The sequence below is a fragment of the Galeopterus variegatus genome, unplaced genomic scaffold, assembly GCF_000696425.1.
Source record: "Galeopterus variegatus unplaced genomic scaffold, G_variegatus-3.0.2 Scaffold2283, whole genome shotgun sequence".
Taxonomy (NCBI): Eukaryota; Metazoa; Chordata; class Mammalia; order Dermoptera; family Cynocephalidae; genus Galeopterus; species Galeopterus variegatus.
This window is the reverse complement of record NW_007728394.1, coordinates 88,806-110,957: the sequence shown is the minus strand read 5'-3', so window position 1 is coordinate 110,957 and position 22,152 is coordinate 88,806. Positions and strand designations below refer to the sequence as shown.

Below are 22,152 nucleotides of genomic sequence, written 5' to 3'. Positions count from 1 at the left end.
CGCAACACCGAGGGTTGTGATCCCATTGCCGGTCCCGGTCCAGTACGGGCGTGACACTGAGGGTTGCGATCTGTTGCCGGACACCAAAAAGGAAAAAAAAAAAAAGAATAATTACAATTTGTAGCAATATATATGGTAGTGATATTGATTTGATCAACATATCTCAGTGTTCAACCCCCAAAACATGTATAATCGATTTTGATTCAATAAATAAAATAAATTTTTAAAAAATCTGTTGTTCTCATTATTACTTAGCTTAACATATTGTTAAATTTCCATTTCAGTATTTTGTTGGCCCATGAGTTATTTAGAAGTAAGTTTCTTAATTTTTATTTTATTTTTTTTGGTGGCTGGCAAGTACGGGGAACCAAACTCATGACCTTGGTGTGTTATGAGGCTACACTCTAACCAAAGTTTCTTATTTTTAAACATAGAGGTTTAAAAATTATCATTTTATTATATCATTTTGTTGTTGATTTTTAATTCAATAGCATTTGGGGCACATAATTTGGATTGCGAGATTTCAACCCCTTGAAATTTATTGAACCTCACCTTATGACCTAGAACAAGGGTCAGCAAATATTTTCTGTAAAGTGCCAGATAATAAATATTTTAGTCTTTCTGGTCCATGCAGTGTCTATCACAGCTACTCAACTCTGCCATTGTTTTGCAAAAGCAGCCATAGACAACACATAAATGAATGAGTGTGGCTGTGTTCCAATAAAAACTATACTTATGAACTAAAATTTAAATGTCATATAATATTCACATATCACTATATATATATATATTTTTTTTTTTTTTTTTTTTTTTACAACCATTTAAAAAGTACAGGACTTTCTTATTTTGCAGGCCACACAAAAATAGGCAGTAGGCCCTGCAGGCTCTATGGCTCCTTGGTCTTGAATATGATCAGTTTTTAAAAGTATTCTTTGCATGCTTGAAAAGAATGTTTTCTGTAGTTGCTGGGTGATGTAGTTTATATGTATCCATTAGAATGAGTTTGTAAGTTTTGGTGTTTAAATTCTCTGTGTTTGTGCTGTTTTCTGGAAAATGATTCCTTTGAATTATAACGTTAGTAAAGGGCACAAATTTTAAGCGTATGGCATGATGGATGTTTTTAAAGTGAACACACTTGTATAATACTACCCAGATCAAAATATAGGCTATTGCCAGTCCCTAGAAGTCTCCCTCATGCCCCCTTCCAATCACTAATCCCTTGAAAAGGTGGCCACTATTTTGACCTTTGTCACCATTGATTAATTTTACCTGTTTTTGAACTTTCTGTGAATGGAATTGTATGGTATGAACTTCTTTGTTTCTGTTTCTCTCACTTAGCATTATATTTGGGTTATTCTCATTATGATATATAGTTGTGGTTTGATGATTTTCATTACTGTGGAATATTCTTTTGGGTGAATATACCACAAATTTTTTTATTCATTCTCCTGTTGAGGGACCTTAGGGTCATGTCGTGTTTGGTGGATATGTATAACTTGCTTTTCACTTTAATGATGAGCAGAATTTAAAAAATTTCAATGAAGTCTAATTTTTTTTTTCTTTTTTTTATTGATTGGTGCCTTTTGTACCCTAAGAAATCCTTGCCTATTCTAAGTTTGCAAAGATTTTCTCTCAGATGTTTTCTTCTAGAAGCTTTATGTTTTGAGTTTTAATATTTCTATCTATAATCTATCTCAATTTTCATGTGTGGTATGAGATGGAGGTCAAGATTCTGTTTTCCATGTGACTAATCAGTTGTTCCAGTGTCTCTACTGAAACAGACTTTCCTTTCCCCATCAAATTGAAATGCTACCTTTATTGCAAATCAATTACCATGTATGTGTGGCTGTATCTTGGATTCTGTATTCTGTTCCATTGATATATTTGTCTATCCTAGTGCTCCTGTTCTGATATCTTAATTATTGTAGTTTTATAGTATGCCTTGAAATCAGATAATATAAGTCTTATTATTATTTTGGCTAATTTATGTCTTTTCATTTCCATATGAATTTAGAATCACCTGGTTCATATCTATAAAAAAGAGCTTGCCAGAATTTTGATTGAGTTTCTGTTGAATCTATAGCTCAGTTTCAGAAGAATTAACATCTTTCCAATATTGAAACTTCCAATCCATGAACATTGTATATCCTTCCATTTATTTAATTTGTCTTTAATTTATCTCAGCACTGTTTGGTAGTTTTCTTTATAGATGTCTTGCATGTATTTTTTCAAATTTATTCTGAGTTTTTGATGCTACTACAAACGGTATTTTTAAATTTCATTTTTCAGTTGTTGGTTGCTCACATTCAGAAATATAACTGATTTAGGGGGTAGATTGTATCCTGTGACTCATCAAAATTCACTTATTAGTTCTAGTTAAATTTCTCTGGATTTTTCATGTACATGATCATGTTATCTGTGAATAAAAATAATTTTACCTCTTTTTAATTTTTACATTCCTTTCTTTTCTCTTTTCTTTCTTTCTCTTATTTCTCCTTATTGTAATGACTAGGACCTTCAAAAATGTTAAATACAGTGGGTGAGTGTAGACATCCTTGCCTTTTCAAATCCTTGGTAGAAAACATTTAATATTTCAGTGTTAATATGATGCCATGTTTTTTTTTCTTTAAGATCTCATTAAATTGAGGCAGTTCCCTTCCATTCTAAGTTTGCTGGGAGGTTTTGTTCTGTTTTGTTTTTTTAATCATGAATAAGAGTTGAATTTTATCTAATGCTTATTCTGTATCTATTAAGAAGGTCACTTTTCTTCTTTATTCTGTTAATGTGGTAAATTGCACTGATGGATTTGTGAATGATAAAGCAACCTTGAGTTTCTATGGGAACTCATAGAAACTCTTGTCTTTTTTTTTATATTGCTGGATTTAATTTGCTAAAAATTTGTAAAGGATTTTTCTATCTTTGTTGAAGAATATTAGTTCATAGTTTTCTTATCATGTCAGCTCCTTATGGGCAAAGACACTGTTGTATCCCAAGCCACCTCCCCCAATGCCAACCACAGAAATAGCCAACTATTTATAAATAAATAGTTGTTGAGAAAAGTCAACAGACCTAGGCTGGAGATCTACATTTATTCTTTTAAATTATTTAAAATGTTAATTAAGGGCCGGCCCCGTGGCGCACTCAGGAGAGTGCGGCGCTTGGGTGCGCAGCGGCGCTCCCACCGCGGGTTCGGATCCTATATGGGGATGGCCGGTGCGCTCACTGGCTGAGTGCGGTGCGGGCGACACCAAGCCAAGGGGTTGCGATCCCCTTACCGGTCACGAAAAAGACAAAATAAATAAATAAATAATAAAATGTTAATTAACTTCATTTATTCAGCAGGTATTTGCATTCCAACTATGTGCCAGGTACATACAGTTCCTTTCATTGGGGGTTTTCCTTCTCCTCTCTGGCCACTCCCTCCCAGTCTTCTTTTTTAATTTTTTCTCATGTCTGCAGCCTCTAAACATTGAAGGGCCACAGGATATAGTTGTTGGGCCTCTTCTCTTGCTCTTTTGGTGATATTGTCTGATCTCATGGTTAGAAACACCATTTGTAAATAAACAACTCCTGTGTGTATATCTCCAACCTAGGCCTCTCTCCTGATTTCCAGCCTGGCATATTCACTGCCTTCTAAATACATTACCACTGGGTGCCTAATAAGCATCTCTAACTTACAAGGTCTAAAATTGAGCTAATGACCCTCACTCTCACTCTTCTCCATTTCAGGAAAAGGTAGCTCCAGACTTCTGATGGCCAGGGCAGAAACCACAGAATCATCCTTGATGCCTCTCGTTCTCTTCCACTTCATTAACATTCTCAATGAATCCTGTCAAGTCTTCCCTGAAAATGTATCCAGAAACCCACCCGCGCTCCCCACTTCCCCTGCTACCATTCTGATCCAAGCCATCATCATCTCGCCTGGACTGTTCAGTAGTTCCCCAACTGCTCTCCATAATTCCCCCTTTGCAATTGTTCCAACACAGGGGACACAACAGTACCTTTAGTATGTAGGTTAGATCACATCCCCCATTTCCCTGAATCCTCCAGAAGACTTCTTTTACTCAGACTAGAAATCCAGAACCTTTAAATTTCTTACAAGGCTCTCCTGTTACCTGACTGACTTTATCTCCTCCTGCTCTTCTTTTCACTGTGACCTCCTTGCTCTTGCTTAAGCATGCTGATTCCACTCCCACCACAATGTCTGTGTGTTTGCTGTTTCTCTGCCTGGAATGCTTTTCCAAGAGATGTCCTCACAGCTTATAGTTTATTCCCTCACTTCCTTTAGGTCTTTACTGAGATGTCATCTTCTCCTTAAAGCCCTCCCTGGCCATTTGATCTAATTGGAGGCCCTTCCCAACCTCCCAAAAAAATCCTGTTGCTCTTCCCTGCTTTATTTTTTACCTTAGCACTTTTGCTACCTAACATGTTGTATATTTTATGTGTTTATACTATTTAGTCTCTCAAATTTCCAGGAAACTCTAAGCTCAACGAAATAAGGGATTTTTGTATTCACTTCTGTGTCCTCGTTGAGTAGAGCAGTGTCTATCACATAATAAATATGTTTTGAATAAATGAGAAAGCAAGTGCAAGAGTGAATGAATATAAGAGTTATAAGGCAGACCCAGCCCTTGATCTCATGGAGTTTACAATAATCCAGATTAGTGAGTCAAGTTAATGAAATTGTAATGGAAAAAAAGAGAGAAGAAGGAAGTCCAAAAAGGACAGGAATGAAAACTTTGTGGGCTGCCCACATGGTAGAAATGGGTCCAGTGAAGGAAAGCCAAATCTCTCATAAAGAAGTAGAAGGAAATGAAGATAATGCCATATTTTGGAAGTAGAGGGGAAAAAGTTCAAGAAGAATGAGGACTGGAAGAGTAGGACCTTGTACTTGTTGACAGGGACAGTCATCACCTTCTTTAAGAGTTAATATGCATTGGGATCCATAGCAGGAGCATTACCAATTCCAAAATTGGTTTCAGGAGATTGCTAGGCTAGTGGTGCGCAGTAAAGCATGTCTGTGTACTGTGCACAATCCACGTGATATAGGCACTTACAAAGAGTAATGCCATTTCTGTAAATGACAGCATAAGAAAAAAACAAATAACCTGGTGGTAATTTGTCATTAAAAGTCTTGCTGTCAAGTTCCTAGAAGAGGAGCATTGTGGAGTGATCCTGCTTCACTTGCTTTGAAAGCCCTTGTCCTGAGTCCTATTAAGGTCAGCGTCTGCTCTGTGGGTGACAGCCTGCGTCCTCATTTCAGGTCTTAGACATCAATCAGCTATTCTCTTGTCTTTGGTTTGACTTTTACTGGTTTTTGAAAAGTAATTGTTTTTCTGTTTCAAATCAACAGGTTCCGTTTTTTGGGCCTCTGTTCAATGGAGCCATAGTGAATGGGAAGCTGCTGCCAAGCCTTATATGTGCCACGTGCATCAACGCCAGTAGGGCCGTGAAGTGCCTCATCCCACTCTACCAGAGCTTGTATCTTTTTGCTCGAAGTATGTAACTTATAAGCCATCCCAGAACTGAGATTCCTGGCAGTTTTTCATGAGAGGTAAGTATTAAAAACTGAGTTGAAGAGGAAAGAGAATTTTTTCAATCTATGTTGAAAATAACGTAGTGTGATTTTTATACCATTGTTGATTTATATTAAATAAAATAATTTGGGGCTGCAGCAAAGTTGGGAAGAGTTTATTTTCATAATTTACTCACATATAAGTTTGTGTCTAAGAAGCTATGACTATCCTGATGTGCTCATATCTCTTTAGGTATTTTCCACAAGTTCAGTCTCTTCCTTTGTCCTTATTTGTTGCAGTTCATTGTGTACAAGCATACTTCAAAATGTTCATGGAAGGATTCATATTATCTTTTAATTCCATTTTTCCATGAACTTTTGGTAGTGCCCGTTTATGAAGTGGAATGCTGAGCAAAATGTAACAGTTTCCTTCAGAACTGCCTACCAGAAACCAAAAGCAAATGAAATGACTCTAATAAATCAGAGGGGAGGTAGCAGGTGCCACCTGAGAAGTGCAAATGGAGTTCTGCAAGGTCAGAGGAAGGAGAGATAGAATCTGGTTGGGAGGAGAGGGAAAGGCATTCTGAATGAGGTTGTGTTTGGACTAGTAAGAATGGCTAGAAATTCTTTTGTAATTTTCCCAAATCATGAATATTTCCTTCTCTAACTCCTGATCTTATCTCTAAAAGCCCAAGAAATTTCACTTTTGTAATTGTTTTCTCAAACATTAATTGGCATGCTGTAAGCCTTAAATTCAAATATGACCTCTAATTATAAGAAAAAGAGATTAAAGTGAATGACTCCATAAAATTTCTGCAAAAAAAATCTGACCTCCTAATGAAACTTAGAATCTCTTTGTTTATAATAGATATTGATAATGATTGAAAACATATCATGTTTGGCCTCTCTATATATACTTCTCCCAATCTACTAGGAAGTGATGAGTGGGGTGGGGGTGAGAAATACCATGTGTGAATAGATACAGTTCATGAAAAATACCTTTCATTAAAATCCTGGTCAGTTTATTGACTTGTATTCTGCCTTTAGATTAAAAACAAAATACATATGCCATGTGGCAACTTAGAATTATCATAGAAATTAGTAGTAGAAAAGAGCTATTAGGTCCCATCTGGTCCCTCCCCCAGGGGCCAGGGCAGCATTATTCCCCTCATCATACTCTCTCATGCTTTGTCCAGGCTGGTGGTGAGTGTTTTGGAGATGGCATTCTTTGCCGTAATTTCCACAGCACTCTAGACTTAATCTTATGGCTGGTGTCAATTCGGCCTTCAGCATGGAGTTTTTATTTCACATGCTATTAAAAAGCACTTCTTGGCAGAAATGAGAAAGACCTATTCAGCAATTGGCTTGTCAGTTTACATGTCAACTAGAATGAGCTGGAAACTCATCAATCAAGTATTTTGGACCAAGGCGACAAAAAATCATTTGCAAATAAGAAAAATAAGTCCATTGTGATTTTTCTCACGTCATCTTCTCCACTTATGGAACTTCTCATTATAAAATACATGCTTTGTTGTTTTGTTGAACACTGTTTTCTCAAATAAGAATTAACATGGCACCATTGGAGTAATCAGGTTTAGGGAAAACAGTATTTCAAAAAGTTCAAAGGGTAGTATTCAGCGTCACTTTTAAAACTTTTCAAGCTGTCACATCAGGACTAATGTGATTTCCATCTAGGGCTACTGATCTTGACATGGGTTAGTAAATATTATACTCTAAAATAGCTCATAAAATAACTAATCTGACATCTTGGAGGATAATTTAGTACAGAAATTAGGAAAGAAAGTAATAAAACCTATTATGTTGATTATTATAAAAATTTTAAATATATATATATATATATTTTTTTTTTTTTTTTAAAGATGACCAGTAAGGAGCTCTTAATCCTTGACTTGGTGTTGTCAGCACCACGCTCTCCCAAGTGAGCTAACTGGCTGTCTCTGTATAGGGATCCGAACCTGTGGCCTTGGTGTTATCAGCACCACACTCTCCCAAGTGAGCCACAGGCCGGCCCTAAATTTTAAATACTTTTCTTTTGTCTTATACCTTGAGAAGATTTAATTAATGCTATTCAAATAAATTATTTAAAACAAGAAATCAACTGTAATACATTGTTTTTTTATAGAGAAATAGTGGAAAAAAACTTTGCAGTCATTTAACTACTCTATAATTTCTGACCAAAGAAAGGCTAATATTCAGGCCAGAAATGAGGGCTATCATAAGAAGAGAAAATGAAGAAAATGGAAAGAATAAGAAAAAAAGGAGGGTTTTTTTTGTTCTTTAAAAATTAGTAATTACTAATCTTAAAGCTATATATATGTGCCTGCCTAGGTCATTAATAATTCATTTTTCCCTTAATGTTTTATTAAAACATCCAGGTCCATACATGCTTTGGCAAAAGTCTAAAAGTCATTGCTAATGTCTGCAATTTGCTGCTTCATTGAGATAAGTCATAGATTTGGATTTTGAAAAACACAGAATAACCTAACAAATCCTAATTATGGGTGTCTGATTGCATTTATTCACTTACCAAGCAAACCGTTACTGTGGACTCACTATCTGCCAAGTCCAGTGCTAAAAGCGAGGAGTACAGTGGGGAGCAAGGCAGACTGGGTTCTTGCCCATGTGCTTCATAAAGAAGACAAACCAACCAATAAATACATAAGCTAATTGGGAGAAGTTCTGTAAAGAAACTAATTACAGAGTTGGGCTAATGAAGGGTCAGGCAGGTAAAGGCCTCTCTGGGGAGAGAGGCTTTGGGCTGAGATTAGAGGGAGGAGAGAGCAGGGGTGGCATTCCAGGCAGAGGGTACAAAGCTCCGTGCTCGTGAGTGGTAAACTTGTGTTTTTAGGGATTATATCATGTTCAAGTCCATTAGGTTCCTGTGATGGACCCAAAAGCCACCTCCCAGCAGAGATGGTGTCTGGGTGATCCCCAAGGAAGCTGGGCTTCCCTAACTCTTTCTCCTCATGCCCACCTCAGCAGTTCTCATCTTATCACAGCATCCTGGAGTGAACACCCAAGGCTGCCTGATGCCAGGGACAGCAGGTGCGCAGGGAGTGTAGGGGCCAGCACCCTGAGCCCGTGTCAGCCCCATAAGGGCTAAAGAGATCAGCAGTACCTTGGACACACCTGGAACCAGGGCCAGCTACATAACCTGAGGGTCCCAGGGCATAATGAAGATGAGGGACCCCTTTTTTCAAAAAGCAGGAAAATCTGTCATTAAAGGTACTGAAATATAAAGCTTTTTCCGTTCCTCTGTGGTCTCTCAAGTTGTCGTGGTATTTTTTAATTTGCCATTGAATGTCATTCTAAGTGAAGAAATATTAAATATTTTGTTATTAATTTTATCTTTCTTTTTATATTGTGCAATGCCAGTTTAATATGCAAATATAGGAGCATCTAACTCATATATGGGATCACAGAAATTATGCAGTTCATATTTCATAGCTCATACATGCACGTATATTTTGTTTTTACCAGAAGAATGGAAACACCACACAAAACTATGTATTTATATTTCACTGTTCATATGCACATATTCTGTCAACACTCTCTACCATCAGTTTACTGATGAGTGAGGAAGGATTGACAGAAGAGACTATGGGTCACTCTGTTTTTCTCTTTCCTTCTCTGTCATCGTTTTCGGAGGAAGTGGTTGGCTAACACAGGGAAGTAGCACAACGCAGAAGGATCTGATAGGGTTCCTCGGCTGTTCATCTTTCTTAGGGCTCTGTTGCTTCTTTCTGTATTCAAAGCAGGTCTGGTTCAGAAGGAAAGTATGACCTCTCAGGGTAGCCAGCTCCCGTAATACTCAGTCATACAGGTGCTTCCCATGTGTAGCTGCTCAGGTCACATGCCCGTGAAACCCTGCCGTCAGCCCCTTCTGAAATCCCCAGTACAGGTTGGAGATCTCTGTTCCTAGGTGTTTATTAGAGTCGATTTCCTTCCTAAAGCCTGGCAGTATAGCCCTTGGCAAAATTGCATTGGCATATGAACCAAGACCGATTAAAGAATGAAGCAGCTTGTGTGCATAGCCTCAGTGGAAAAGTTCATTTAAGAGACAAAAAATCTGAGAAAGAATTACTGTCATCTGTTCCCTTGAGATACTAGGTACAGCAATGAGTGCTGACAAAGAAAGGGAAATTTCTTTGACAACAAGTCTATTTTATATGGTCAACCCTGTATCCCCATTTTGTGTTTAATGTTTAGATTACAGTTGTTAAATAGAACATTGCCAAACTGCTCATTTCATCCAAATGTCACTCATTTTCTAGGTATCAGAATGACTATTTTATGAACAAAGGACATGTTGTCTAGTTCAGACCCTCTATAAATCCTTCAGAGAGGGGGCACTTCTTTGTTGCATCGACCATACATAGCCAAACGTTGAACCTGATGACGTAAAGAAAAGATCCAGTAGAATTGCTGTGGTCTATTCTTATGTCCCTCTCCCCTCTCCGGCTGATGATTGATATTTAACTGCCTTGAAATAGTGTTAACTCAGGTTCAGTTTTATATAATATTTAACTAGAAGTGGAAATGTGGATAGTTACACATCAATTTTGTTCAGTAATGTTTGAGAAAATACATTTCTGATTAGTGAGGATTGGGGCCCTTGCTGGAGCAAATTTTCCTTTTTTGGGTCTTTTTGAGCACTAATCCAGCTTAGAATCAATATCAAAGGAGTTTTTGTTTGGGGTACCCTTGGCTAACTGATCAAACTGTTGGAATTGTGCGAAGGCACATGGAAGACTGAAAAATACCATTGTCTTACATGACTGAGAAAAGGTGAGCAAGGTAAGGATGTGTAGTGGGATGAATTATGTCCCCCCCCAAACTTCCTGAGGCTTGAATTATGTCCCCCAAGTTTTATGTATTAGAAACCTGGCCCCCACTTTGACTGTTAAGAGGGTGGGAGATCCTATTATGATAATTGAAAAGTGGAGCCTTGAAGACGTGATTGGTTTGTAGGACCATGCAGTAGTGAATGGATTAATAATGGTGGTCAGGGATGTGGTTCTGAGGGCTTTAAAAGAAGAGGAGAGTCTGCCTTTTGCTCTCTCTGCTCTCTCTATTTCCACCATCTTGCAATGTGAGACCCCTGGGTCACTGTGACCACCACCAGATGGACTTTGGACTTCCCAGCCTCAGAAACTGTAAGCAATAAATGTTGTTTTCTTTATAAATCACCCAGTTCAGTGTATATTGTTATAGCAACACAAAACAGACTAATACAGGATGTGTTTGGAAAATACCCTCAGCAGCATTTCAGCCTAGCCCCTTTGTCCCGCCTGGGTTTTCCTGTAACTTCCTCAGCAGGCTAGATCAAATCTGTCAAGTGGAGCCTTCGTCCTGTGGCCACCGCTCTTCTGAGCGATGAGGGAAAACTCACCTGCCATCTGCTTTCTCAGTCCCTCATGGGCAATCAGAGGCCCTATTCCTGTGCCTAGAGTGCTGTAAATGGGGAGCCTGCCACATGTTATGTTTACAGTTTCCCAGCCAACTAAGATTCCAAAATTAAACCATGGTCAGCTGATAGAAGTTTCCAAAACCATTTGAGCCTGGGATTTCATTGTCGTTGTCAGATAACTTGTTTCAGGGAGAAGGTCGCCTTGCAGTTTGCACATTAAGAGGAGTTCACCCTCAACCAAACAGATGGTGGCTTTTTAAAATAAACGTCCACTTCAATAGAACAGTAGTCTCAATGGCATTCACTGTCTCTCCTCTTCAGAACTATCAGCATTTAGTGGCAAGAACTGGGCTGCTTAAAAAAAAGTAATTTTGTACCTCATTCTTTCACAAGTGAAATTTAGTTTTATTTTCAATTAAACAATATGTTTGCTAAAAACAGAACTTGTCTCTTAGACCTTTGACTTTGTAATATCGTTGCCAAATTCTGCTCCTAATTTACACATCTTCAAAAACGACCCCACGCCCTAAAGCTGTAACAACCCTGTTTATTTCTTCTCCAGTGGGATCTTTGGTTCTTTTTCCTGGACAGACCTTTAATTTCTTCCATTCATCTCCATACACTTCAGAAAGGAAGTCAAATGGTACCATATGTTGTATTTTGCCATGCAGCGCCAGTTGTGCAGTTGTCAACATTTATAGTCCCTGCCATGTGCCAGTCACTGTCCTTGCCACTAGAAATAGAAATATGAATAAGATATTCCAAGTAAGGTAACAATATTTACTAACAGATCAAGCTTCGAAAGAGCGCTTCACGTTCGAGAACAACAGATGCTTCCTCGTGGCAAAGTATAGGCCATGCATACACGTACATACACACAGAGGATGGAGGTGATGAAAGCATTTACGGGGCCATGGAAGGAGTTCTGAGAGATAATGGGGACCTGATATAAGGCAGTGGCAAGGGATGGATTGGATACCTGTATAAAGGAGGTGGACTGATTCAGTGTGGGGCCTGCTAGGTTTGCTGGGGTAAGGAGGGTCATAAGAGAAGAGAATCAGACAGAACTCTTGGGAGCACTTGAGAAGTAGGTTTGGTAGGAGGAAGTGGAGATAGGGAGAGGCAGAGGAAAAGGAGAGAATTATTCCACAGAAAAGCAAGGAAGGTAGAAACGAAGGGTTCAGCAGACAGGTTAAGCAAGACATATCCTAGTGTGCGGTCTTATCCATGACTGGTTCCAGCAGTCTCAAGTCTTCACCTAGAGAATTGGGGATAAGACTTAGAGCTGAATTATTGTAAGGAGGAGGTAAAAACATCAGATAATGGCAGCACTAAAAGAAAGGAAAGACTTCTGGGTGGGATCGAAGTTCCTGTGAATGGAAAATGCATAGGAGAGGGGCTGGATTTAACAGCAGCAGCCAGGATGGAGTCTGTCCCACATGGGAGGTGCTGGACAGTGTGGTTCTAACTCAAATTTCTGAACAGCCCAAAGCAAAATAAAGTTGTGATAGAGATTTCTACTACTTGATATTGGCTACGAGGTACATTCCACTGAAGTCGGCAAACATTTGATAAATTCTTGGCTGGCAAGCAACTTCATCTCTCAAAAGGCAGAGGAAGCAGACAAAGAGAACTGGTGTTTTAGATCCATTTCTCAGCAATTTGAAAAAAATGGATTTGTGACTGAATGTTGCAGAACATAATGAGTTTGAACTAGAATTGGCATGATAGAAGAAAAAAGCAAGTAGACCTATACCCTCGACACTTGGGAAGCACTTTACCCAAAGTGGAGTTCAAGGAAGAAACAGCATATTCCCATGGGTGAGTTGAAGCTGTAAAAGGGAATGAGGATGAGAGACTTTTAACAATGTGAATTTTTTAATATAAAATTAAAATTGTTTCTCTGAGAAAAGGCAAGGAAGAGCAGCCGGTGTAGCTGCACAAAGCAGTGGTCTCCGATGAGTTTGTGTTTGAATACATGCATCTTAACCAGTGTTCTGGTGGCCCTCCATCCTCTCCATCACATCCTCTTCAAATGGGAAGAGACAGGAAAATGTCTTTGTGGATGAATTAAAACTCAAATCACTGAGAATACAATAAGGGGAAGGAAAAAAAAAAAAAGTGGGCCCCTGCGAGTAAGGTCCAATCTTCAGGGCCACCTGTATCTGCCTGTAGAATACATTCACAGCAGTGATCTCAGAACCACAGAACTATTTTTTTAGAAATCATGTAGAGGGAAGGATGTACCCAAAACTGGAAATAGGAAAATATTTTCTTCATTTTTAAGTAGGATTAAAGGACGAATTTTGGAATGTTGCATGGATCCCTTGTAAAATTGTTAGACTAGATTATTAAATAACTTGTGAGCCTTCAGAAAAGAATGTGTTCACAAAGAATAAAGTATCCCAAACACACTTACTGTGTTTGATAAGATTGCTGTTTGTTTTTAGAGATTAAAGGAAGCTTTTTAATATAAATCTTAATTTTGATAAAACATGAGATAAAGTGTTAATGATCATGTGGCAGATAGAAGAGATGGGCCCCTGAGAGCTGGGTGACTTTATTGTGTTCAAACCAGAAATGCATTAGTTTGTGGACCAGCCAAGGGCTGGGAATTTTGTGTCTGGTAGGGTTTCTGTGCCATGGCTTTGCCCAACCCCTCTTCCATTCAGCAGATTTATCAGTAACTTTCACAAAGTTCTGGAACATGTTTATCAAACTATCGTTTGTAAGAAAGCTGCGAGGGTTAACTAATTTCAGACAAGGCAAAGTCAGAAATCAGGATTATCCCAACAGATGAGACTTCCAGGCCCAAACCAACAAGATGAGATCTAAGAGGGTAGAATGTAATGTCATGTACTTGGGTTTAGATACTCAGCTGCGGAAGTGCTGGATAAGTGTGATGGGGTTTGCCAGCAGTCATTGTGAACAATGTCTGAGGATCTAGGCTGACCATAGATTTGAGATGAGAGGCAGGAGGGTGACATGACAGCTGACTGCACCAGTGTTCTCTGAGACTGCAGCCTGGCTCACCACAGGTACTGCATCCCCTCTATGTTGCTACAGCCCTGGGTAGCATTTGAGAAGTGGTGCGCTGCTCTGGGCCACATATTAAGAGGGACCTTGACCAACCTGGAGCCAGTCCAGAGAAATTATAGCCATTGTGGCCATTGTACCTTAGGTGTCAGGGACCCATTAAAACCAAGGAGGAATTGTTTTAGGAGCCTGCTTATTAAAGAGGAGAGCAGTCTGCAGAACTGGTACCACTGAACAGAGTCAACCAGGAAGCAGCTTTAACTCAATGTCAAGGCAAACATTCAGAAACCAGAGCTGACAACCAGCTGCCTGCAGGCCGAATCCAACCCACAGATGGGCTTTGTTTGAACTGCAGTTGGCCTCCCCACATTACGAAAAAACAAAGCTGCAAAGTGAGTTTGTTGGCCAGGTTGAAAAATTGGGAGATTTTGCATTTTAAAAAATGTAGATTTTTGACTTCTCTTGAAGAACATCCGACCCCTCCTCCCCACCCTCGGGCCTCCAGTTGGTCCCCCTCTAAGAGCTGGTGAGAAGGTTACTGGGCCAAGTAGGTAAAACAGCGTCTAGTCCTCAGTGACAGCCCAGTAAGTGTTATCTATCTTGTTATTATCACATTATCAGCCTGGCTTCCCTAAATATTGGAGTTTCAAACCTCTGTTGTAAAAACTGGAATCACCCAACTGTAGAGTTAGGTCTCAGGAAATATTTACTTTTACCATCATAGGTGTTAAAGGCTGGGAGACTGCTGTTCCTTCAGCGCCTTGTAGAAGGCCCTCCTCTGGGTGAAAGGTAGGTGTCCTTGGTGCATGGAAATGAGGCCTATGAGAAGAATGCAATGGCTCAGGAGAAAGCTTCATGGACAGAGGAGTAGTGGCCAGTTTGCTATTCTTGTAAAGGGACTTTCCACTATTAGACAAAAGACCATCCCCTTGGGAAAGGTTATTCTCAACGTAACAGTCTGTGGAGAAACTAGGCTGATGCTGCACCTGGGGAGGTATCAAGAACAGCCCCAGCCTTTCTCTCTTGCCACTCTCACAGCTCCGTCCTCTGTGGGTCACCCCAACTCACTGCCAGGCCTTCATAGAGGGTGTGCTGCTTCCCACCGTGGTGACCCCCATCCGGCCACTCTGCTGCGCCCCACCCAGCATGCTGCCCTTGGGTCTCTCCTGTGACATGGATCCCTCGCCCTCCCACAGCCATCCCACCCTCTGACTCTCTCATGGCCAGACTGGTGCTCCTGTGGCAGTGCTAGCTCCTAATTTTACAGTGAATTTCCCAGTTGAGGCCTTGTTTCCATTCTGTTGGTATCCCTCACATATACCTCCTAGTACATTATGTGTGAGGGCGGGGTGCGGGGGAGGGAAGCAGATGGAGAGAGATCAATTTGGTAAAAAAATATTGTGGAAAACAAGACAAATACACATTCTATTTTATAAAATTGAATTTTTTTTAAATTGAAAACTTTAATTGTCCAAGGTGAAGTATAGGTCTACAAATAGAATATGTATTCATCTATATATGTATACAAGGGTACTTCAAAAAGTTCGTGGACGGGCCGGCCCATTGGCGCACTGCTACAGTGCGCCGCTTGGGAGCCAGGCGGCGCTCCCGCCGAGGGTTCGGATCCCACATACAGACCGGTTTCCGCTCACTGGCTGAGCGAGGTGCGGGAGCAACACCGAGGGTTGCGATCCCGTGCCGGTCCCGGTCCGGTACGGGTGCGACACTGAGGGTTGCGATCCGTTGCCGGACACAAAAAAAGACAAAAAAAAAGTTCGTGGACAATAGAATCGAAAGACAATATGAATCCACGAACTTTTTGAAGTACCCTCGTATATACAAGTACAGATTTTTAAGTCTTCTCTTTCATTTTTGAATGTTTAGTTTAGAGCAGCTTCCCGAACACTTAGAACAGCATCTGGTATATAGTAATACATAGTTCTTGTGTGAACTACATTGGCAAAAATCAATAGTAGTATCCAAGAGCAAAAACAAGAATTTTTACTGAAAAATTGGATTTTGTGTGTATTTTTAATTGAAAGATAGAGTGGTTTGTGTGTATTTATTTGTTAGCATTCTAAATAATAATTCTTCCATCATCACTGCAAAAAGTCATTGAAGGACATTTATGTGGGAATCCTAACAATTAAAATGACAACTTTATATTTTATTCAAAATTAATGGAATCTTATTGAGAAAGGGAAAAAGAAGTGAGGTTATTCAGTAAGCCCATTTTCTTAGAGTTGAATTAGTTTTTGAGAAAGAGATTGAACTCATACATTGTTAAAGTCAGAAAATTTACAGACAAGAAGGAAGTGGGAGGGTAACGTAGTTGCCATCAAAGCCTAGTGACCTTCTAGTCCGAGGTCAGAAAGAAGTGTCTGGAAAGGCCTTAATTTCTATGTTAGAGTCTATTTCTAAATCTTAGGGACATAGTTGTAGGTTGGTTAATTGTATGTAAATTTTATACACATAAATAAAATGCCTGCAATGCCTTTAAGGAAGCTCTCCGCGGCTTTGAGACCTGCAGCGGGCTGGGCCTTGGCTACGCATGCAAATACTGACAGCTGAAGTCACTTGTTGGAAAGTCCGCAAACTCTGGTTACAGCTGCATTTGTCAGTCGCTTTAAGGGAAGTGTAATCAGCCAGAGAGATTAATTTGCATCTCAATTATAAAAGAGTCGGGAGGAAGCACTGGGGTCTGTTGCGGGAAGGTCGTGGAAGAAATCTCACCAAGCACAAAAGCCTCCCAGCGCTCTGTCCTCCAGCTGAGTGGAGGACAATATCAGAGGTTTCGTTTCCATAGGGACCAGAAGCCTGCTGGGCCCCAGAAGAATCTCGGGTTTGCACCGTAATCATTTGGTCATGATGACACAAATTCCACTGTTGTTCCCAAATACATTTTGCCATTAGAAAACTGTTAGAAAAGTGGGAATGGTTGTCATGTCAAAAGCATGCAAGAGGGTATTTGCTGACCCTACTTACCTTTTTCATAGTGCTGCTAGGATTTCTAGGCATTTAGATTTATTAATCTGTGAATATTCAAAGAGCAAGAAGGTCATTCCATAAATGACAATATTTCTTTAGCATTCAGATGGTTACTTTGGGAATGACACAGCTTCGAAGGGAGCCATTATTCCCGATTCTTCCACACTCTTCAGCAGTAGACAAACAAGATTATGAATTTTAAAACACAGGCAAGGAAGAAATAAGGAATCTTCTGTCTATGGAGCATGGAAAAAAGTCTGGCCATTACAGGTCTTTTTATCATCCTAATAAAACTAAAAGAGATATCCTTAACCTTAACTTTAAAAAGCACAAAGTAGTATAAATTTAAAATTTTTCCTTTGAGTATTATCTAGTGGTCATTTTCACAGGCATTGACGTTTATAGCAGACAGGTCCTTCGTTTTCAGAGAAGTTTTTCATATTTTCACAATTCTGTACTAGAGCCTAGTGAGGGAGGGCCGAGGCTGTCTGAACAGTTTGTCCATACCAAGTTACTACGATGTAACCAGGAATGGGCATTTTTGGTGGAAGACTTTTATTTCTAGCTTATGTTGTTCTCTCTTAAATAGTGAATTCACTGGCTTCAGCTTCAAAGTGAAAAAATAAACAGTGAGGAAAAAAACCTGAATCCTACGTTACAAACGATGGAATACAAACTGAATTCTCTTTTTAAAAATATCAGGGTTTTAAACTCATCTTCCCATTCTGGAAAGCAGAAGGAACAAGTTTCCTAAAGACAGTCTCCTCCAGTGCCCACAGACTGAAATAACACATTGCAGGGAGACATCAGAACCTCTTAATCCAACATTAATCAAATTTCAGTTTACTAATTATCAGTCTCATTTTGAAAGGAACAGAATGCCATAAACAGCATCTGCAGAACATTTAGTGGACTCTGGGATTATAAGCAATATTTTGAAAGTGAGACTTTCTGTTATTCAAATCTCTAAAAAGGATAATACATGCCTTATTATAATAAGAGACTGAGCAAAGCCAGAGAAGGACAAAGCAGGCAAGTCCAAATGGTGATCCCTTCTGTGCTGCGTCTGCCGTGGTGTATGCAGTGAGCTCCCAGGTTTCTTCAGTGGAGTAATTTGCAGCACACTCAAGAAAATTTTTTAATCAAAGCAGAATACTTTTTTGTCAAGTCCAAATGGTGATCCCTTCTGTGCTGCGTCTGCCGTGGTGTATGCAGTGAGCTCCCAGAAGGTTTCTTCAGTGGAGTAATTTGCAGCACACTCAAGAAAATTTTTTAATCAAAGCAGAATACTTTTTTGGTAATCTGTGGGTGAGTACAACCCAAATGCCATCGTGTTAGCCTTGAAAGGGTGTCCTTTCTAGCTTATTACTGAGGAATTTTACCAAACTCTAAAATGGGTTCTTTTAGTGTTGTGCTTCAGATATGTTTCTGAGGCCCTGTTCTTTTGAAAGAGGTTACTGGGGCCAGGGTAGGGAAAAATTGCAAGCATCACTGCTAGTGCCCATTCCCTTTTCTTCTCCCCCATAATCAGGTGTCCAGTGTGCCAGCTACTAGGGAGTCAAGGTACACTTTAATGTTTACCTGTTTTGCTGTGTCTTGAACATAGCCAGCTTGAGAAGTGCACAGCTAACAGAGTAGCATGCTCCCCAGATGCCACAATGTTTTAAATAGACACGTCTTTGAGCATTTCTCATTATTCCTTGCAAATACACATCTGATATTCTGTTTATCCAAATGATCTTTTTATAAACTGTTTCATCAGAATCACAAAAATGAAATGACACAGTGTTCAGTGGCTTAAGATTTTTATCTTTCTTCAGCTCATTTCTTCTATGCTTCATTTCAGTCTTCAATCTTCCTATTTGGTCCTGGGATATATATAAAAGAGTACAGAATATGTGTCCCTCTTCCTTGTCCACTTGTTTGAACCCTCCAGTACAAAGCTTTGGTCTTTAGTCCACTAACGATCAATGAAGGGGCTGCCTCCTAAAAACTCAGGGTCTGCTTGTCATGGAAAAAGCCAGCCCTGAAGACGCCAAGTCCCTTTGGTCCTCCCTTCATTTGCCTATGAAGTGGGGTGTGAGTATATCAGTGTATCCCGGCTCTGAGGCAGATGTATGCCTGGAAGTGCAAAGTCTCATACCTCCACAAAGGGTAGGGTGGGCTCACTGGCTGCTGGGATTCTGAATTTATAAGCAGTGTTCCAGAATTCCCCCAGGGCCTACTTTTCAAAGGCAAATTAGTATGTTTGCAACTTGATGCCTGGGCAACTTTTGACAGTTGTTCTAAGAATAATAAAACAGATGGACAGAATAGATTTTGGGGTCTCCATCCAAACTGCCATCCTCAGTGGAATTTAAGAAGGCATAGATGGGGAGAGCTGCTGCTACTTAGCATTACATCCTGCCTTTGACATCGAAGAAGCATAACTTCCTCCCAGAAGAAGATGGATATTGTGATGACATTATATTTTCCTGTTGAGAGTTCAGCTTGGCTATGAGAAAATAAATAGGATATGTTTTTTTCACACGTTTAAAATTAAATGAATTGAACTTAGTTAAATTGAATTTATACTGTAAACAAACCGATTTTAATATGAATATCAGGAAAAAATGTAAATTAGTTTTAAATTTAAGGAATATTTTCATAGGATTACTAACCCCTTTAAATAAAGAAGAGCCTCTTTAGAATGTCTTAGAATACTATCCACTCATTGAAAGAAAGTGAGCCAAAACGCTGGGTACCAATCAAGCTTTATTAAAGGAAAAGAATCTGCCGGCCTGCACTCAGAATGGAGAGCAGCAGCCAGCGTCAGGGTGGGAGAGCTTATATAGGCTGTAAGGAAGGCTGACTAATCAGGAGGGGTTTGGTGCTGGTGTGGAGGAGTTTCTATTTCTCAGAAACCATGAGGTTTCTCATAAGGGAAAGGCTAGTGGCCATTTTGTGCTGAGTGTGTGTAAAATGGTGCTGGTCACGTCCAAGATCCATCACTCATTAATTTGGAAAAATAGAATTTATGCCTCTCTAACAGGATAGACATTCTCTGCATGTAATGACATATATGTACATCAGAAAACAATATTTAAATTAGCTGAATAAAAAGAAACAGATTATTTCTGTACTTATGCTCTATGATTTTTGTCAAGTGCATATAATTTGTGCAGAAAGTTTGAATAAGGAAAACACTTTGCATAAACCACTCCACTATTTGTACAATTTTAGGCTTCTCTAACTGTTGGTTTTAGCTCAAAGTGTTCGTTTTAGCTCAGATCACGATGGAATGTGCTTTCCTTTTAACTTATTGGCTTCCTCTGACATAAATTTCTATACTCTTTAATCACTCCTTTTCTTTGGATTAATTTGCCCCAATAATCACTCTTTAGGCCATAAAGATTAAATAAGTAACAGGTAGGCTGTGCTTTGTAGTTCCAGATCTGCTATGTGACTGTCAGAGCTAAGATGCTCTTATGTGCTCATGAGCTGAACCCCCAGTTTCTTCAGTGGGTTTGTAATGTAGAGAGATTGTTTAACTAAAATGTCACTGACAATAACTCAGTAGGATAGTAAACTTTTTTGGAGGGAGAAACACAAAGCAACGTAAAACCTTCTTCTACATCTCATGTTATACAGTACCACTGACTTCATAACACTGGACCCTTGCGGCCAAGTCTTTCTTCCCACAGAGAAGAGTTCAGGGATGTTATCTTTTCTCCATGGCAGCAATTGTCCTACAGGTACCAGATAAATTTTAAGATGTATCCTTTTGTTGTAGTGCCCAAATTAGCAGGTAACATGCAATAGCTGGTCTCAGACAGACCTTGGAATTTGATTTTAGTTTAAATAATAACTAGTTGTTTGGTTTGAACAAGTATCTTTACCTCTATCAGTTTCCTTATCTGTAAAATGAGGAAAATAATCCCTCACAGACAGATTACTGTAAGGATTTATAAAATGAGGTATATATAAAATTAATCTGTCCATAAAACATAGCAGGAATCCAGCTGCTTCTCACCACCCCATGGCCTCCACCCTGGCTTCACCATCCAAACTCCCTAGAGTAGTGCACAGCCTCCTGTCAGTCTCCCTGGAAAACTGTCCAGCAGCCAGTTTTCCTTCTAAAATAGAAATCAGAGCACATCATAGTTCAGAACACTCCAGTTGCTTCCCATTCTACCCACAGAAATATCCAGAATTTGTAATGACCCACAAACATATTCCAGCCTCAGAAACTGCGTGCTCTGCCTGGAATTCCCTTTCTCCCCATATCTTCATATCTCACTCCTTTCCTTCCCTTCCTTCTGTTTAGAGGTCACTCATAGAAAGAGTTTTAAAATAGCAAGGCCTCCCTCTGAGAGTCTCACCCATTTTCTCCTTAGCCCTTACCATTGGTTTAATGTTGCTTTCTCCCACTGGTATGTAAACTGTTGAGAGCAGGAGCTTCGTTTTGTTCACTGTTGTATCCCCACCACCTGGAGCCCTGATGGAGGATGCTCACCATAAAAACAAATTGAGGAATGAATGAATGAATGGATGGATGGATGGATGGATGGATGGATGGATGGACAAATGAGCAAACCACCTGATGGATGCAGGAGTGTAGAGGAGAACCCAGCACCTCACTGATTTTCTAAGATCAGAAGTGGCTATGCCATTCTTCCTGCTCCCACTTGGAGAACATCTCAGGTTGCAGACTCTGCCACACATGCCATGGTAACTCTGGGCAGTCGTGATTTCATGTTCCTCTTTCAGCCAACATCAGTGTGGCTATGACAAGAACTGTAGGAGGCAGAGATGAGTGGCCTTCCCTCAAGGGGCTTCCCGGCCAGTATGGATTGTCACTGTGAACTAGGGTAGAATGTGACCCACGATCTAGAAGAGCATGTTAGTGCCCAGTGAGTACTGGCTGAGTCGTAGAAACACAAGACACACAAGAGAGGATGGATGAGAGGGACGTGGGAACTCTAAGGGAAAAGACGATTTCCAGAGGCAGCTTCAAATTGTTCACAGATTTTTGTGTATCTCTGATTAGCTATCTCTTCATTTTTATGTCATCTACAACTTGATAGGCTGGAAATTTCACAAAAATTTTAATTTTTTTTTGTTTATAAAAAGATATTCAGGGCCGGCCCGGTGGCGCACTGCGATAGTGCGCCACTTGGGAAGCGCGGCGGCGCTCCCGCCG

The 22,152-nt window shown here is 39.8% G+C and overlaps 1 protein-coding gene across 1 annotated transcript in view; it reads left to right on the top strand.

Annotated features, from left to right (window-relative positions):
• RALGAPA2 (Ral GTPase activating protein, alpha subunit 2 (catalytic)) overlaps window positions 1-22,152 on the top strand; it is a 238,163-nt gene that overhangs the window by 167,382 nt on the left and 48,629 nt on the right. The window contains exon 29 of the mRNA XM_008581155.1: window positions 5,354-5,481. Within this exon, the coding sequence (XP_008579377.1) occupies window positions 5,354-5,481 (128 nt within the window). The remainder of the gene's footprint in view (window positions 1-5,353; window positions 5,482-22,152) is intronic.